This window comes from Hyperolius riggenbachi, chromosome 10, assembly GCF_040937935.1.
Source record: "Hyperolius riggenbachi isolate aHypRig1 chromosome 10, aHypRig1.pri, whole genome shotgun sequence".
Classification (NCBI taxonomy): domain Eukaryota; kingdom Metazoa; phylum Chordata; class Amphibia; order Anura; family Hyperoliidae; genus Hyperolius; species Hyperolius riggenbachi.
In genome coordinates this window covers 40,230,422-40,246,870 of record NC_090655.1, presented here as the reverse complement: position 1 = coordinate 40,246,870, position 16,449 = coordinate 40,230,422, and the positions used below count along the sequence as shown (strand labels likewise).

General features: G+C 45.9%; 1 protein-coding gene across 11 annotated transcripts in view; it reads left to right on the top strand.

The window, feature by feature from the left end:
• Positions 1-16,449, top strand: part of ADGRA1 (adhesion G protein-coupled receptor A1) — a 1,508,265-nt gene that overhangs the window by 1,296,589 nt on the left and 195,227 nt on the right. For all 11 annotated transcript variants that reach the window (XR_011024437.1, XR_011024435.1, XR_011024438.1 and 8 more), the window contains one exon: positions 15,915-16,060. Coding sequence is in view for 2 of the 11 variants with exons in the window: in XM_068257544.1 (XP_068113645.1) it covers positions 15,915-16,060 (146 nt within the window). In the remaining 9 variants the exon portion in view is untranslated. The remainder of the gene's footprint in view (positions 1-15,914; positions 16,061-16,449) is intronic.

Genomic DNA, 16,449 nt, shown 5'->3' with positions numbered 1-16,449 from the left:
GATGTAATAGGATGGCAGTGTTCAGAAGCAGTGTTTTGTCTCTTAAACACAGTGTGTTATACCTGACAGGTCAGATGTTGCCACTGATTGTAGTCTGTAATAAAGCCTTCAGTGCTCCTTATTTGTACATTTAGCAAATAACCTGACTGGACATTCAGCCATTTAACCATAAGCATTGCACATTTTAGGTGGCAGTATCTAATGGCTCCCTTTACTCCTGCGAAATACGATGTTTAACCTGTCATCGCGGCCGTGCAGCTTTCTCCCCTTGTTTACGAAAGCCAGATGCATGCATAAAGGGAATACAAGAACACAGCCGATTGGCTGAACCTCTAATTGCAGTTTCCATGGTGACAGCTAACAATTATTTTCCGAGCGCAGATGTTAGCATCCTTGTCAGAGCTGATATTTTGATTTTCACATTAATAGCGCTCATAAAGGTCATTAAAACAGCTCACGGTTGGAGCAGATTCTGAAAGCAAACCTGTCACTAACTCGGGCAATGAAGAGAGGATGTCATTGCAGGTTACCTTTGGTGAAAACTGGATGTTAAAATGATCTGTAGTTGTGGGATGTCTGTGGCTGTAATCTACTCTGTAATCATATAAAAGGCCAGCTGGATAGCGTACTGCATAACTTCCAACTGTCCCTTTTTTGGATGCAAATCCCTCTGTCCACCTTTTTTCCCCATTTGTCTCTCTTTCAGGACTGAATTATAGATCTACAGTATGTAAATATACAGTGGGTTGCAAAAGTATTCGGCCCCCTCGAAGTTTTCCACATTTTGTCACGTTACTACCACAAACATGCATCAATTCGATTGGAGTTCCACGTGAAAGACCAATACAAAGTGGTGTACCGTATATTCCGGCATATAAGACAACTGGGCGTATAAGACGGCACTCCAACTTTTCCAGTTAAAATATAGAGTTTAGGATATACTCGCCATAAAAGACTACCCCTCTTCCAATGCACACCAAATAAAAATAAAAATACTGGTGCTATGTTGAACAGATACTGGTGCTGTACTGTATGTGGTACCCAACATATAACAGTATACAGGTGATTGACTGCTTGGATTGGTCAACTTTCACTCAGTCTCTCCCTAAGCGGATTGGTCAGCTCTCCTTGTCTACCTGTTTATCAGAGCGGTATGGAAGAATAGATTGTGCTGTGCCCATAAAACACACCTCTTTCACACTTCCGGACAACCTTTGTATCTTATTTACCTCCTTCTCCGCCTCTCAGATTTCGCACATGTGTGCCTGCGCCGCTTCACTACAGTCCTCAGCAGTGAGATCTGAGAGTTGGTAACAGGATGGGGTGTATCACCCACCGTCAATGACACCCGGCGTATAAGACGACCCCTGACTTTTCAGAAGGGTTTCTTCAAGGGTTAAAAAGTAGTCTTATATGCAGTGGTGCTCACCGCCAGGTCGTGATCACGCTTACGCGTGGATTCACGACCATTTTGACGCATTCCGCCTCGGACACGCTAAGCCGTGAATAGATTTTCAACCACGAAAATCTACTTCGGCTTCGCGTGAATGCGGACAGAAATCCGCATTCACGCTCGTGAAACCCGGTGCTGAAGTCGTGGTTTGCGGAATATAAAGCAGCGGCCATGATGGAAAAGCTCTGTCCTTGCTAGACTGTGGTGCTGAGAGGATTATCTTCAGGCCATTGTTGTTTGAGCAAGTGCATTTATTGTGTTAAAAACAAAGCGTTTTTTTTTTGCTAACACTGCTCTTATACTGTACACAGTTAGCTAGTCAGTGAGAGATTGCTGTAGTTAGTTGTAGTCAGTGTAGTGTAGTGGGAGTGTGGGAGTCTAGTGATTATTTAACTGTGTGTAGTGCAGGCAGGTTCAGTGCTGCAGTGTAGTCAGTGTAGTGGGAGTGGGGATTATCTGTGTGTAGTGCAGGCAGGCAGGTTAGTGCAGCTGCAGTGTTCACTTGCATATTCCAGTGACAGTTATACACTTGTACTATTTGCAGGCAGCCAGTCACACCGGCGGCGCCGCCACTCTCTGCCAGCGCTGTTCATTCATTCTGTCAGTGACCTTGTGCCGTGCCCAGTGCCCACTGCTCGCTCGCTGGCATATGAGCATCTCATTACACAGTGTGACATCCTTGTGTGCCCACTGCATCCTTCAGTGACCTAGTTGTATATCCAGTGCCCACTGCTGTGCCCACTGCATCCTTCAGTGACCTTGTACTGTGCCCACTGCATCCTTCAGTGACCTAGTTGTATATCCAGTGCCCACTGCTGTGCCCACTGCATCCTTCAGTGACCTTGTACTGTGCCCACTGCATCCTTCAGTGACCTAGTTGTATATCCAGTGCCCACTGCTGTGCCCACTGCATCCTTCAGTGACCTTGTACTGTGCCCACTGCATCCTTCAGTGACCTAGTTGTATATCCAGTGCCCACTGCTGTGCCCACTGCACCCTGACTCAGTCGCTTCCCGCTGCTGCACTCTGCGTTCACACTGCCCGGGTCACTGGGTGCATTTAATTTTTTGGCCAGCACTATGACGCTGTGCTACTACTACTACCACCAGTATGTTGCCATGGTCCTTCTGTGCTGCTGAACTGACCGCCCGCATTGTCCTCCTCCTCCTGACTCAGTCGCTTCCACCAATGTACTCTGTCTGCGTTATCACTGCCCGGGTCACCGGGTGCATTTAGTTTTTTGGCCAGCACTATGACGCTGTGCTGCTACTACTACCACCAGTATGTTGCCATGGTCCTTCTGTGCTGCTGCTGCTGAACTGACCGCCCGCATTGTCCTCCTCCTGACTCAGTCGCTACCACGGTACCACCAATGCACTCTGTCTGTGTTATCACTGCCCGGGTCACCGGGTGCATTTAATTTTTTGGCCAGCACTATGACGCTGTGCTGCTACTACTAGCACCAGTATGTTGCCACGGTCCTTCTGTGCTGCTGAACTGACCGCCCGCATTGTCCTCCTCCTCCTGACTCAGTCGCTTCCACCAATGTACTCTGTCTGTGTTATCACTGCCCGGGTCACCGGGTGCATTTAATTTTTTGGCCAGCACTATGACGCTGTGCTGCTACTACTAGCACCAGTATGTTGCCACGGTCCTTCTGTGCTGCTGCTGCTGCTGAACTGAACGCCCGCTTTGTCCTCCTCCTCCTCCTCCTGACTCAGTCGCTACCACGGTACCACCAATGCACTCTGTCAGCGTTATCACGGCCCGGGTCACCGGGTGCATTTAATTTTTTGGCCAGGACTATGACACTGTGCTACTACTACTACCACCAGTATGTTGCCATGGTCCTTCTGTGCTGCTGCTGCTGAACTGACCGCCCGCATTGTCCTCCTCCTCCTGACTCAGTCGCTTCCACCAATGTACTCTGTCTGCGTTCACACTGCCCGGGTCACCGGGTGCATTTAATTTTTTGGCCAGCACTATGACGCTGTGTTGCTACTACTACCACCAGTATGTTGCCATGGTCCTTCTGTGCTGCTGAATTGACCGCCGGCATTGTCCTCCTCCTCCTGACTCACTCGCTTCCACCAATGTACTCTGTCTGCGTTCACACTGCCCGGGTCACCGGGTGCATTTAATTTTTTGGCCAGCACTATGACACTGTGCTGCTACTACTACTACCAGTATGTTGCCGTGGTCCTTCTGTGCTGCTGAACTGACCGCCCGCATAGTCCTTCTCCTGACTCAGTCGCTACCACCACTGCACTCTGCGTTCACACTGCCCGTGTCCACTGACAACTCTGCTGCGATGTCATTGCTAATTGCTGCAAAAAAACAAAAAAAAAATTACAAAAACCTCTCTGGGGCCTTTTTGGCGTCAGCCACTCATCCTCCTCCAGCGGTACCTTCGCCGCCAAGTGCCATTGGAACTCGCCTTCACCTCTTTGACTGCTTAACGCGTATATCCCTTTTTAAAACCACTTATTACCAATTAATAGCCCCATTTAAAGTGTTGATTTCACTTTAAAATCCATTTTCCTTTTTTTTTGGAATTTTTTATGTTGAAGTTATGTTGCCCCTTATCACCTCGATAATCCATGCAATTTGGGGGATTGTAGCATGTATGGGGGCTTTGTTATTAACGTTAAAAGAAAATCCGCCTCCGGGCGGGAATCCACGCGTGATTACGCCATTCACGGCAGAAAATCCGCGTGGTTGCGTGGACGCGGACGAAAATCCGCATGCGCCGGGGCCGAATGCGGATTTTTTTTTTCAACCACGCGGATTGCCGAATTCGTGGATGAGGCACATCCGAGCATCCCTGCTTATATGCCAAAATATACAGTACATGTGAGAAGTGGATCGAAAATCATACATCATTCAAAACATTTTTTACAAATAAATAACTGCAAAGTATGCTGTGCGTAATTATTCGGCCCTCTGAGTCAATACTCTGTAGAACCACCTTTTGGTGTAATTACAGCTGCCAGTCTTTTAGAGTATGTCTCTACCAGCTTTGCACATCTAGAGACTGAAATCCTTGCCCATTCTTCTTTGCAAAACAGCTACAGCTCAGTCAGATTAGATGGACAGCGTTTGTGAACAGCAGTTTTCAGATCTTGCCACAGATTCTCGATTGGATTTAGATGTGGACTTTGACTGGGCCGTTCTAACACATAGATATGTTTTGTTTTAAACCATTCCATTGTTGCCCTGGCTTTATGTTTAGGGTCATTGTCCTGCTGGAAGGTAAACCTCCGCCCCAGTCTCAAGTCTTTTGCAGTCTCCAAGAGGTTTTCTTCCAAGTTTGCCCTGTATTTGGCTCCATCCATCTTCCCATCAACTCTGACCAGCTTCCCTGTCCCTGCTGAAGACATGCACCCCCGAGCATGATGCTGCCACCACCATATTTGACAGTGGGGATGGTGTGTTCAGAGTGATGTGCAGTGTTAGTTTTCTGTCACACATAGCGTTTTGCATTTTGGCCAAAAAGTTCCATTTTGGTCTCATCTGACCAGAGCACCTTCTTCCACATGGTTGGTGTGTCCCCCACATAGTTACATAGTTACATAGTTATTTTGGTTGAAAAAAGACATACGTCCATCGAGTTCAACCAGTATAAAGTACAACGCCAGCCTGCTCCCTCACATATCCCTGTGGCTTGTGGCAAACTGCAAACAGGACTTCTTATGTTTTCTGTTAACAATGGCTGTCTTCTTGCCACTCTTCCATAAAGGCCAACTTTGTACAGTGCATGACTAATAGTTGTCCTATGGACAGAGTCTCCCACCTGAGCTGCAGATCTCTGCAGCTCGTCCAGAGTCACCATGGGCCTCTTGACTGCATTTCTGATCAGTGCTCCTTGTTCGGCCTGTGAGTTTAGATGGATGGCCTTGTCTTGGTAGGTGTACAGTTTTGCCATACGCCTTCCATTTCTGAATGATCGCTTGAACAGTGCTCCGTGGGATGTTCAAGGCTTTGGAAATCTTTTTTTAGCTTAAGCCTGCTTTAAATCTCTCAATAACTTTATCCCTGACCTGTCTGGTGTGTTCTTTGGACTTCACTGTGTTTTTGCTCCCAATATTCTCTTAGACAACCTCTGAGGCCCTCACAGAGCAGCTGTATTTGTACTGACATTAGATTACACACAGGTGCACTCTAATTAGCCATTAACACTCATCAGGCATTGTCTATAGGGAACTGACTGCACTCAGATCAAAGGGGGCTGAATAATTATGCACACACCACTTTGCAGTTATTTATTTGTAAAAAATGTTTGGAATCATGTATGATTTTCGTCTCACTTCTCACGTGTACAGCACTTTGTGTTGGTCTTTCATGTGGAATTCCAATAAAATTGATTCATGTTTGTGGCAGTGACAAAATGTGGAAAACTTCAAGGGGCCGAATACTTTTGCAACCCACTGTATTTATTTTGTTCCTGAAAAATGTTTTAACTTGACTTTCTCTTTCAAATGTTATAATGTAATAAAACTAATGATGATAGATGATAGATGATAGATGATGATAGATAGGACTAGTGTGTTTTGAATGATAAAACACCTTTGGCTTATGATTTCTTTGTGATTTGCATGACTAGGGTTGTGGATGAGCGTGGCTAGAGGTGTGGCAGGGGCGCGTCTTAAAGTCCCTCTGTCTTGACTCAAAAAGTTGGAAGGTATGCGTACTGCCACTTCAGGACTGCCCATAGTAAAATTAACTGACCTTATATGTAGTGATGTCGCAAACCGAAAATCGGAGGTTCGCAACATCACTACACCAGCCAAGGTATGCCTTCAGTATTTAGTGTTGGTTGTGGTATAGCGGTTAAGAGAGCTGACTACCAAGCATCACTACACCAGTTTGTGAACTTCCGCGGAAGGTTCGGAACCGCAATAGACTTCAAAGGGGAGGCAAACTTAAAAATTTAGAAAAATTTCTACCGGCTGGAAAAATGATAGAAATCATGTTTAAAGGGTTCTAATCCCTGGAGGAACACATGATTGAGTGAAATACACATCAAAAGTCCCAGGCAAAAATCTAGATTTCACATAAACCCCTATTTTAAGGTCACAGATCTCATTTAATGTTCAATTACAGGCCTACACTGCTTTACAACATCAGGCAGTGTATCTCTTCTCCCTCTCTCCCCCTCCTCCCTCTCTCCCTCTCTGCCAGAGGAAGGAAGGATCTCATCTTCCAGGGAATTGTTGTAGGCTTTTAAAAGCCAGCTTATATACCTTGGCCGGGAATTTAACCCAGATCTTGGCTGGGAATTGTACCCAGGTCTGAGTCCTTGGTAGTCAGCTCTCTTAACTGCTATACCACCACCAACACTACATACTGAAGGCAGCCTGGCATGTACCATTGTGATGTACTCTCTCTCTCTCTCTCTCTCTCTCTCTCTCTCTCTCTCTCGAACCCAAGACCTGGGTTCAATTCCCGGCCAAGGTATGTAAGCTGGCTTTTAAAAGCCTACAATTCCCTGGAAGATGAGACCCTCCTCCCTCTGGGAGGAAGGAGTGAGGGAGGAAGGGAGGAGGGAGCCTAACTAAACTCTACCTAGCAGCTGTCCCTTAACTAATTAGTGCAGGCAGACTAGTGAGCAAAACGGCACAAGGACCTTGCCTTTTATAAAGGGGGGTGGGGCTCAAGGAGTGAGTGCAGTCTGATTGACAATAATGTGCCTGCTGACTGTGATGTAGAGGGTCAAAGTTCTGCTCAATAGTGCATTATGGGGCGAACCGAACTTCCGCAAAAGTTCGCCTTCCCTAGGCCAGTGCTGTCCAACTTCATGGCGGGCCACTTTTTTTTCAAACCCCATGGTGGAGGGCCGAAGGTTCTTGCTAGAGCCGCAGACCCCCCCTCAGGGAAAAATGCAATTAAAGGACATTTAGATTGGCAGCACTTTCCACAAAATGCAATTTAGGATTTTGGTGAACCATAAGGGTGTTGTTGTGCATAGAGCGGCGCGCGTAGCGCCGAAAAATGGGTGTGGCCATGGATTAGAATGCGGGTGTGGCCATGGGTGGAGACAAATGTACATGAACTTAGCAATGTGGGACATTAGATTATGACAGTGGTGGCGAACCTTTTGGAGGCCGAGTGTTCAAACTGCAACCCAAAAGTCACTTATCGCAAAGTGGCAACAGCAATTTAAACTACATACAAACGTTTTAACTCATACATGAACATTATAGAAAATCCAAGTTGAAAATAAACTGTGAAGATAAACAATTTCATCCATCCTACTCCTGAAAAATGTGTTGTTGTTTTTAGAACCTCCCAGTTTTATTTCTCGTTTTAAAAAGCTAAAAAAGTAGGTTTAATGCTAGTGTCTCATGATGATGATTCAGTTTTTCCATAGTCTCGCAGTTCGCAATCATGTGACCCCCAACAAGACAAATTTAGCAATCATGAGGCCCCCAACAAATCATGAGGCCCCCAACAAGACAAATTCAGCAATCATGAGGCCCCCAACAAGACACATTCAGCAATCATGATGCCCCCAACAAGACAAATTCAGCAATCGTGATGCCCCCAACAAATCATGAAAGCCCCCAACAAGACAAATTCAGCAATCATGAGGCCCCCAACATGACAAATTCAGCAGTCATGAGGCACATAAATAGACAGCATTTCACATAAATAAGCAGAATGCCCCTTTAATATGGTAGACACCTCTCACCTGGCTTCTAAATTATCCTCTACTGGCTGCTGAGCCTGGCTGGCCTGGCAATAGTGTTTTGGGCCGGATTGGGGATGATGTGTGGGCTGAAATGCCTTGCGGTGCGGTGCTGCTGTGGCCGGGCTGACGGTGATGCTGTGGTGTGGCCGGAGGAGGTAGTGACAGGTGCCCCCCCCCCAGTTAGTGACAGGTGTCCCCCCCCCCTCAGCTGAGGTAGTGACAGGCGCCCCCCCCAGTTAGATAGTGACAGGTGCCCCCCCCCAGTTAGATAGTGACAGGTGCCCCCCCAGTTAGATAGTGACAGGTGCCCCCCCCAGCTAGATAGTGACAGGTGTCCCCCCAGCTAGATAGTGACAGGTGCCCCCCCCCCCCCAGCTAGATAGTGACAGGTGCCCCCCCAGCTAGATAGTGACAGGTGCCCCCCCCCAGCTAGATAGTGACAGGTGCCCCCCCAGCTAGATAGTGACAGGTGCCCCCCCCCCAGCTAGATAGTGACAGGTGCCCCCCCCCCCAGCTAGATAGTGACAGGTGCCCTCCCAGCTGGATAGTGACAGGTGCCCTCCCAGCTGGATAGTGACAGGTGCCCCCCCAGCTAGATAGTGACAGGTGCCCCCACAGCTAGATAGTGACAGAAGGATAAAAGGCGCCTCTGTTCACCTACCAATATATTTGAGTCCACCCCAGGTGGAGGGGTGATCTACCCCCTTTCTTCCTATCTACAGAGAGCGACTTCTTAATCCTGAGTGAGGACAGGTCTAATCTCCTCACCTGCCTAATGAGTGGTTACCTAGGTGGTAACCCGTGTTTGTGAGTATTACCATCTCACTGTTTCATTTATCCAATCAATTTTGACATACTACACCATATTGGGCTCTCGATTTCTCTTCAACTTTAGATAGTGACAGGTGCCCCCCCCCCAGCTAGATAGTGACAGGTGCCCCCCCAGCTAGATAGTGACAGGTGCCCCCCAGCTAGATAGTGACAGGTGCCCCCACCACTTAGATAGCGAGGTGTCCAGCGCCCGTTACCTCTCTCTCCTGTGTCCCCGCTGCCCCACAGCTCAGACCTCACAGATCGCGGCGACTGAAGCAAGCAGAGTGCGCATGGCACCCGCGCGGCTGAACGTCACATGCGGAAGTGACTAATGATGTCACTTCCGCATGTGACGTACTCGTCTATGCGGGTACCAGGCGAACTCTGTTTACCTCAGTCACCGCGATCTGAGGTCTGAGCTGTGGGGCAGCGGCAGCGGGGACACAGGAGAGGCCACTATAAGAGGGAGCAGGCATGACGCCCATAGCGCAAGCCATGCCTGCATCCCAGGGAGACGAGCGGGCCGCAGCAGGTGGCCCGCGGGCCGCCAGTTGGACAGCGCTGCCCTAGGCGAACGCAAACCACCAAAGTTTGCCTGCAAACGTTCGCCAGCGAACCGTTTGCTACATCTCTACTTATATGAATACTAGTTGCTGACACATAGTAGATTTTTACTACAAAATTCTTGCGTGCTTTGACAGCTGACACCTTCTGGAATGAATGAAGAGTGATTTTGATTGGCTCCTGATCATCTGATCACTAGGATTGCATAATTATCAATTGAACTCTCTTAAAAGCTTAATTTTCACCTCTATTTAGTGCCCCTGCAAAGTACTTAAAAAAAAATTTTAAAAAAATCTTAAGTTTGACATTTCTGCTTAGAAAACATGGATCAATCAGTTTCTGAAAGTGTTACCGCTGTAATTTTAGATATTTACATATTTTTGGTTGAAATAAAAATCAGAATTTGTTTTTAATTTTTTTATGCACATTTTCCCTTAAAAAAAGCAAGCAAGTTTCAGATTTCTTACAATTAAATTATATCAAAAGAAAGCTTTATTTGTCCTGAAAGAAAACAAAACTAAATGTGTTTGGGTGGACTAAAAATTGAGATCTTTCAACTTAACTACTTCCGTACCAGCAGTCTCTGCTCCCTTAAAGAGAAACTCCGACCAAGAATTCAACTTTATCCCAATCAGTAGCTGATACCCCCTTTTACATCTATTCCTTTTCACAAACAGACCATCATGGGGTGCTGTATGACTGATATTGTGGTGAAACCCTTCCCACAAGAAACTCTGAGGACCATGGTACTCCTGGCAGTTTCCTGTCTGTGAACCTTGTTGCATTGTGGGAAATAGCTGTTTACAGCTGTTTCCAACTGCCAAAAAAGCATGCAGCAGCTACATCACCTGCCAACAGTAAAAATGTCAACATGTAATAATTGTCAGAATGTAAATCATGGATTTAAAAGCTTTTACAATGGGCAAACACTGACTAAATCATTTATACATAATTATTGTAAAAATGAAGCACTTTTTTATTACATTATTTTCACTGCTGGCACGGTAAAACAGTGCTTAACGTCGAGTCGCTGCAATCATCCGCCACCCCTGCCGGTCACACCGTTCTGTCCCCACTGCAGGTCCCACTCTCTGCTGTCCCTGTGATGGCAGAGCTGTGCGAGCAGGTCAGGAGCCGCTTTCATTGGTTTCCTGACCCTGTCCATCAATGTAAGCCAATGAGATGACAGGGTCAGGAGCCAATGAAATCGCCTCCTAACCGGTTCACACAGCTCTGCCGTCAGGGCGAGTGATCTGTGGCGGGGAGACAGCGTCTCGATCGGCTGAAGCAGCGGAACCTCGTGGTTACGAGTGTTGAAATATACGTCCTGACAGATCCGCGCAGTCATATGAAAGACATAGATTTTGGTCGGTCCGGAACCGGTTAAGCAAAGGCATTGCAGAAGTATGAAAATTGGCTTGGTCCTTAAAGGACCACTATCTCAAAAATTGTAAAATGTAAAATGCATGTAAACATATACAAATAAGAAGTACATTTCTTCCAGAGTAAAATGAGCCATAAATTACTTTTCTCCTATGTTGCTGTCACTTACAGTAGGTAGTAGAAATCTGACATTACCGACAGGTTTTGGAATAGCCCATCTCTTCATGGGAGATTCTCAGGGTTTTCTTTATTTTCAAAAGCACTTAGTGAATGGCAGTTGCTCCGTCCGTCTATCAAAAAAAAAGTGTACAGCGACCAGGGAGGCTGGCCAGTATCTTTGTATAAATCCTTTTCAAGGAGTATCTTTATAAAGAATAAAGGCCAAGCTGAGAATCCCCTATAGAGAGATGGACTAGTCCAAAACCTGTCGGTAATGTCAGATTTCTACTACCTACTGTAAGTGAAAGCAAAATAGGAGAAAATCAATTTATGACTCATATTAATCCAAAAGAAACATACTTCTTCTTTGTATGTGTTTACATGTATTTTCAATTTTTTAATTTTTCGCGATAGTGGTCCTTTAAGAGGGTTAATAGTGCTGCCTTTAACGTAGGGTTTAAATCCCGTCTCAAGCCAGTATCCTTACTTTGGGTAGTTTGTTACATTACATGCCACGTTTGATGCCTTTATGCTATGGGTACATGCTGCAGCAGGGTGTGTGGCAGAAGGGGAAACCGCCAGGGATTGTTCAGTAAGGGCTGGTGCAGACGGCAATAAATGTGGCATTTTTGGCAGCCGTAGAAAGTGTTGTTTGAGAGTAATATATCGCAGTTCCATTAAAATGAATGGGAACTTTTTTTAAATGATGGTGATAGCTTTTTACATTGACCCCGTAAATGCTGCAGTAGATCCCATTATCTTGTCTTGAACGCTAAATGCAGCATCCGACACAGCTACATTCCAGTAGTACCGTGTCCCTCCTATGGGCTAAAAATGTGACGCCATGATGAAAGGGCAGGAACCAATGCCTAACACTTCTCTACTTAGTAGGAGAAAAGGGTTTGGCGTGAACCAGTCCTCAAATAGAAACCATAACTGAGAATCCTTCATCCCAATCAGTAGCTGATACCTCCTTTTACATGAGAAATCTATTCATTTTCTCAAACGGATCATCAAGGGGCGCTGTATGGCTGATATTGTGGTGAAACCCCTCCCACAGTGTGATGTCAGCGTCTCACAGCACTGAGGTACTGACATCACACTGTGGGAGCCTTGTTGCATTGTGGGAAATAACAGCTGTTTACAACTGCAAAAAAATCAAGCATCATCTCCTTCCAGTGACATCACCTGCCAGCAGTAAAAATGTCACTATGTGATAAATGTCAGAATGTAAATTAGGGAGAGGGAGAGTAAAGATTTTACAATGGGAAAACACCGACTAATTAATGTATACATCATTATTGTAAATATGAAGCACTTTTTTATTATATTCTTTTCACTGGCGTTCCTCTTTAAGCAGCCCTTGTCCAGCCTTACTGTAAAGACAGCAACACCGAGGCAGTTCATTCTCTAAACTGTTTATAAAGAAAATACTGTGATTGTTCAGATTAAGTTTACATGAACTATCCAAGTTCAGGAATAGCGGAAATAGAAGCAGTGCTCTGGTCACTTGTCCATGTTTGACAGCTTGTGAAAACATGCCGCTGCGAGAAGTGTGAGACTTCTAAGCTAGTGCTGGAATGGTTAGCACCAACAAAAAGCTGTTTTTAGAGTTTATATTGTCTTTAACACTACATTCTCCTGTTTCTAGAGATAGGCAACACACTAGTGCATTCCTGTGCTTTAACCCCCTTGGCGGTATGAAAAATACCGCCAGGGGGCAGCGCAGCAGTTTTTTTTAAATTATTTTTTTTTTAAATCATGTAGCGAGCCGAGGGCTCGCTACATGATAGCCGCTGCTCAGCGGCATCCCCCCAGCCCCGCCGATCGCCTCCGGCGATAGGCGATCAGGAAATCCCGTTCAAAGAACGGGATTTCCTGGAGGGCTTCCCCCGTCGCCATGGCGACGGGGCGGAATGACGTCACCGACGTCAGCGACGTCGGGACGTCATTGGGAGACCCGATCCACCCCTCGGCGCTGCCTGGCACTGATTGGCCAGGCAGCGCTCGGGGTCTGGGGGGGGCCCGCGCGCCGCACCGGATAGCGGCGATCGGGCGCGCGGCGGCGGCGATCGGGGTGCTGGCGCAGCTAGCAAAGTGCTAGCTGCGTCCAGCAAAAAAAAAATTAAGTAAATCGGCCCAGCAGGGCCTGAGCGGCACCCTCCGGCGGCTTACCCCGTGTCACACACGGGGTTACCGCTAAGGAGGTTAAAGAGACACTGAAGCGGAAAAAAAATTATGATATTATGATTTGTATGTGTAGCACAGCTAAGAAATAAAACATTAAGATCAGATACATCAGTGTAATTGTTTCCAGTACAGGAAGAGTTAAGAAACTACAGTTGTTATCTCTATGCAAAAAAGCCATTAATCTCTACGACTTTCAAAGTCGTGGAGAGGGCTGTCTTCTGACTTTTATTATCTCAACTATAAGTGAACAGTTTTCTTTTTATCTACTAGAGGAGAGGTCATTAGTTCACAGACTGCTCTGAAAGAATCATTTTGAATGCTGAGTAATCTGCACATATCAGAGAATGATGCAATGTTAGAAAACACTATATACCTGAAAATAAAAATATGAGAATATTTTCTTTGCTGCTAATCTTCTAGTAATTATTCATAGTACCCAACCAATTCATTATATTATATTTTTTTTTCACTTCAGTGTCTCTTTAATTCTATTAGGGATTATTCACACTTGTGTGACGCTGTCCATCATGATTTACCGCACATAGTGACGCAACACATCACACAACGCAGCTAGCATGAAAGTGTATAAACGATCATGTCACCATTCACACTACAATGTGCGTTCCCATGGGCTGGGCTGCACGATAACACATCCGGAAACATCCTAGATTATGAAGCATGCATTTCCATGCATTTTTTTCAATAGAATAGAATAAGCCGATGTAGCGTAGTGTCTTCACAGCGCGCTCCATAGTCCTGTACACAGATGCTCAGTTGAGGGTGGCTGCCACAGCCTTGATTCTGTATGGTGCTTTTTCTTAACCACCCTCAAATGCCTTACCTCGGTATTGCTATAATGTGTATGAGTGAATCAGGTCGAAAGGACGCTGTTTGGCCGAGGACATTTGGGCGCCGCCATAGGCCGTAATGTAAATTGCATCTATAGCAGTGCTCAGTGAGTCATTTGGACGCTGGCAACAGACGGAACCAAAATTACAATAAAAACAGGACAATTTGACCTCCAGCAATAACTAAAAGCCGAATTGGATCTTACACTGTATTGCACCTTGGAGGGGGAATAGTAATTAACACCAACGGGAAATTTGCCACAGCAGGGTGAGCCACTTCTTGACTCCACCCTGCGCCCAAATTTCCCAGCGCCCTTTTTAGATGTCTGCATGTATGAACCCACCTATTTACACAGTTGTGTGGATTTAGATGTCTGGTAAAAGTCATTTCTAGTACATATCCTCAGAGGAAGCACCCTGTGGCTGGTAACAGCCGTCAGGCTCTTCAGTGCCAGAGCCCACTGTCCAGCTACTACGTCCACCTAAATTGGCCCTAGAATACCATACATACACCACACAATACATAGATACATTTAGGTCTATAGCAGAGATTAGACTGTGAGTTTCTCCGAAGGACGGTTAATGACAAGACAATATACTCTGTACAGCGCAGCGTAATATGTTGGCGCTATATAAGTACTTAAAATAAATAAATAAATTGATAAACTGCAAGCAAATTTTGCAGCAGTGTTAGGCAGCTTTTTTGTCTTCATTTTTATAAAGTAATTTATAGTGCATTATACTCTGGGGAAAAATATGGATCCATCTGAAAATGGCGCCTGCGAATAATGGCACGCAGTGTTGCCGCTAATCCGTTTGCCGCTTATTGCTATTTAACGTTAAAGCCTTATTGTTATTTAGCGTTAAAGCCTTATTGTTATTTAGCGTTAACACACAGAACCCTCTCTGTACCTATCCCTAACCCCTAAACCCCCCCTGGTGGTGCCTAACCCTAACCACCCCCCTGGTGGTGCCTAACCTGAAGACCCACCTGGTGGTGCCTAACCCTAACCACCCCCCTGCTGGTGCCTAACCCTAACCACCCCCCTGGTGGTGCCTAACCCTAACCACCCCCCTGGTGGTGCCTAACCCTAACCACCCCCCCTGGTGGTGCCTAACCTTAACCACCCCCTGGTGGTGCCTAACCCTAAGACTCCCCCCCCCCCCACTACCATATGTTTATCACATCCAAGTACAACCTGCCCTCATCGCAGCTGCTGCCTGTAAAGCAGGGTGAGCCTAATACAGTAAATACCAACGATATGTACTGGAGGCCAATGTTGTTCTTCCTAGAATAAAATTTTGTCATTTAAAATTGAAGGATAATGGCTTTGGTACCTGCTATGAGTATAGCATAGTTTTTTTTATATCAACGGCTTCAGAATACAATTCAATAAGGCAGCAGAGAGCATTGCCAGAGTTTCTGCAGCAGCCAATCAAATCCCTCCTTCCTCAGCAGATCTTTAATAGGACAATTAAAGATAATTTCTTGCTATGGGTTCCTTTACTTTGGATGCTGCTCTTTACCTTATTAAATAACCCTGATGAAGTCTTTGACTGTTGCTAGGCCACAAATGCATTGGTTATCTAAATCTAGATGATCTAGATGCTAGTAGAATGTGTTATAGGGTGATATCATTTTTCTAAAAGGAGTAAGGTAATTGAGTCAATGGCACCTTTGAGACTTCTTGTAATGGTGCTTAAGGAGAGTGTGTGCTGGTGCCCTGAATGATGATAATGGAACTGTGTGTATTATCATTCAGAAGTATGTAGAAGTAATTGCCTTATTGCCTTCTCTCTGTGTTTGCTCTAGGTTGGCATCGTCTTGCATTATTCCAGCCTGTGTACAGTGTTATGGATCGGCGTGACAGCCAGGAATATTTACAAGCAAGTGACAAGACAACCGTCCCAAAACCAGAACAGCGAGCAGCCGGCCTTTCCCAAGCAGCCAATGCTCAGGTATTTGAATCATCCTATCTTATCTGTCTACGTCTGTTAATGTGTGGCATCAATAATTACTGTAATTAAATTTATAATGTGCCGTCATCTTACAGAGCATAATATGGGTAAGGCTGGGGACCCACTGTGCACCTTGTGGGAAAACGCCAAGCACCCATGATTTACCGAATCATGGAAGTGCCGCAATTTTACGTCAATCCCTGTAGTTATAGCAATCTGGCTCTGCAGCTACCGATGCGATCGCTCTGGGATTGCTCCACAACTGAACTCTGTGAGTGGGACCACCCTCATAGAGACTGATATAGCGCTTTGTAGATCGCCAGCACACAGCGAGCACTGCAAAATCGCTCCCTGTGGCTCCCAGGCCTGAATGTGGGTGAAATTAGTAT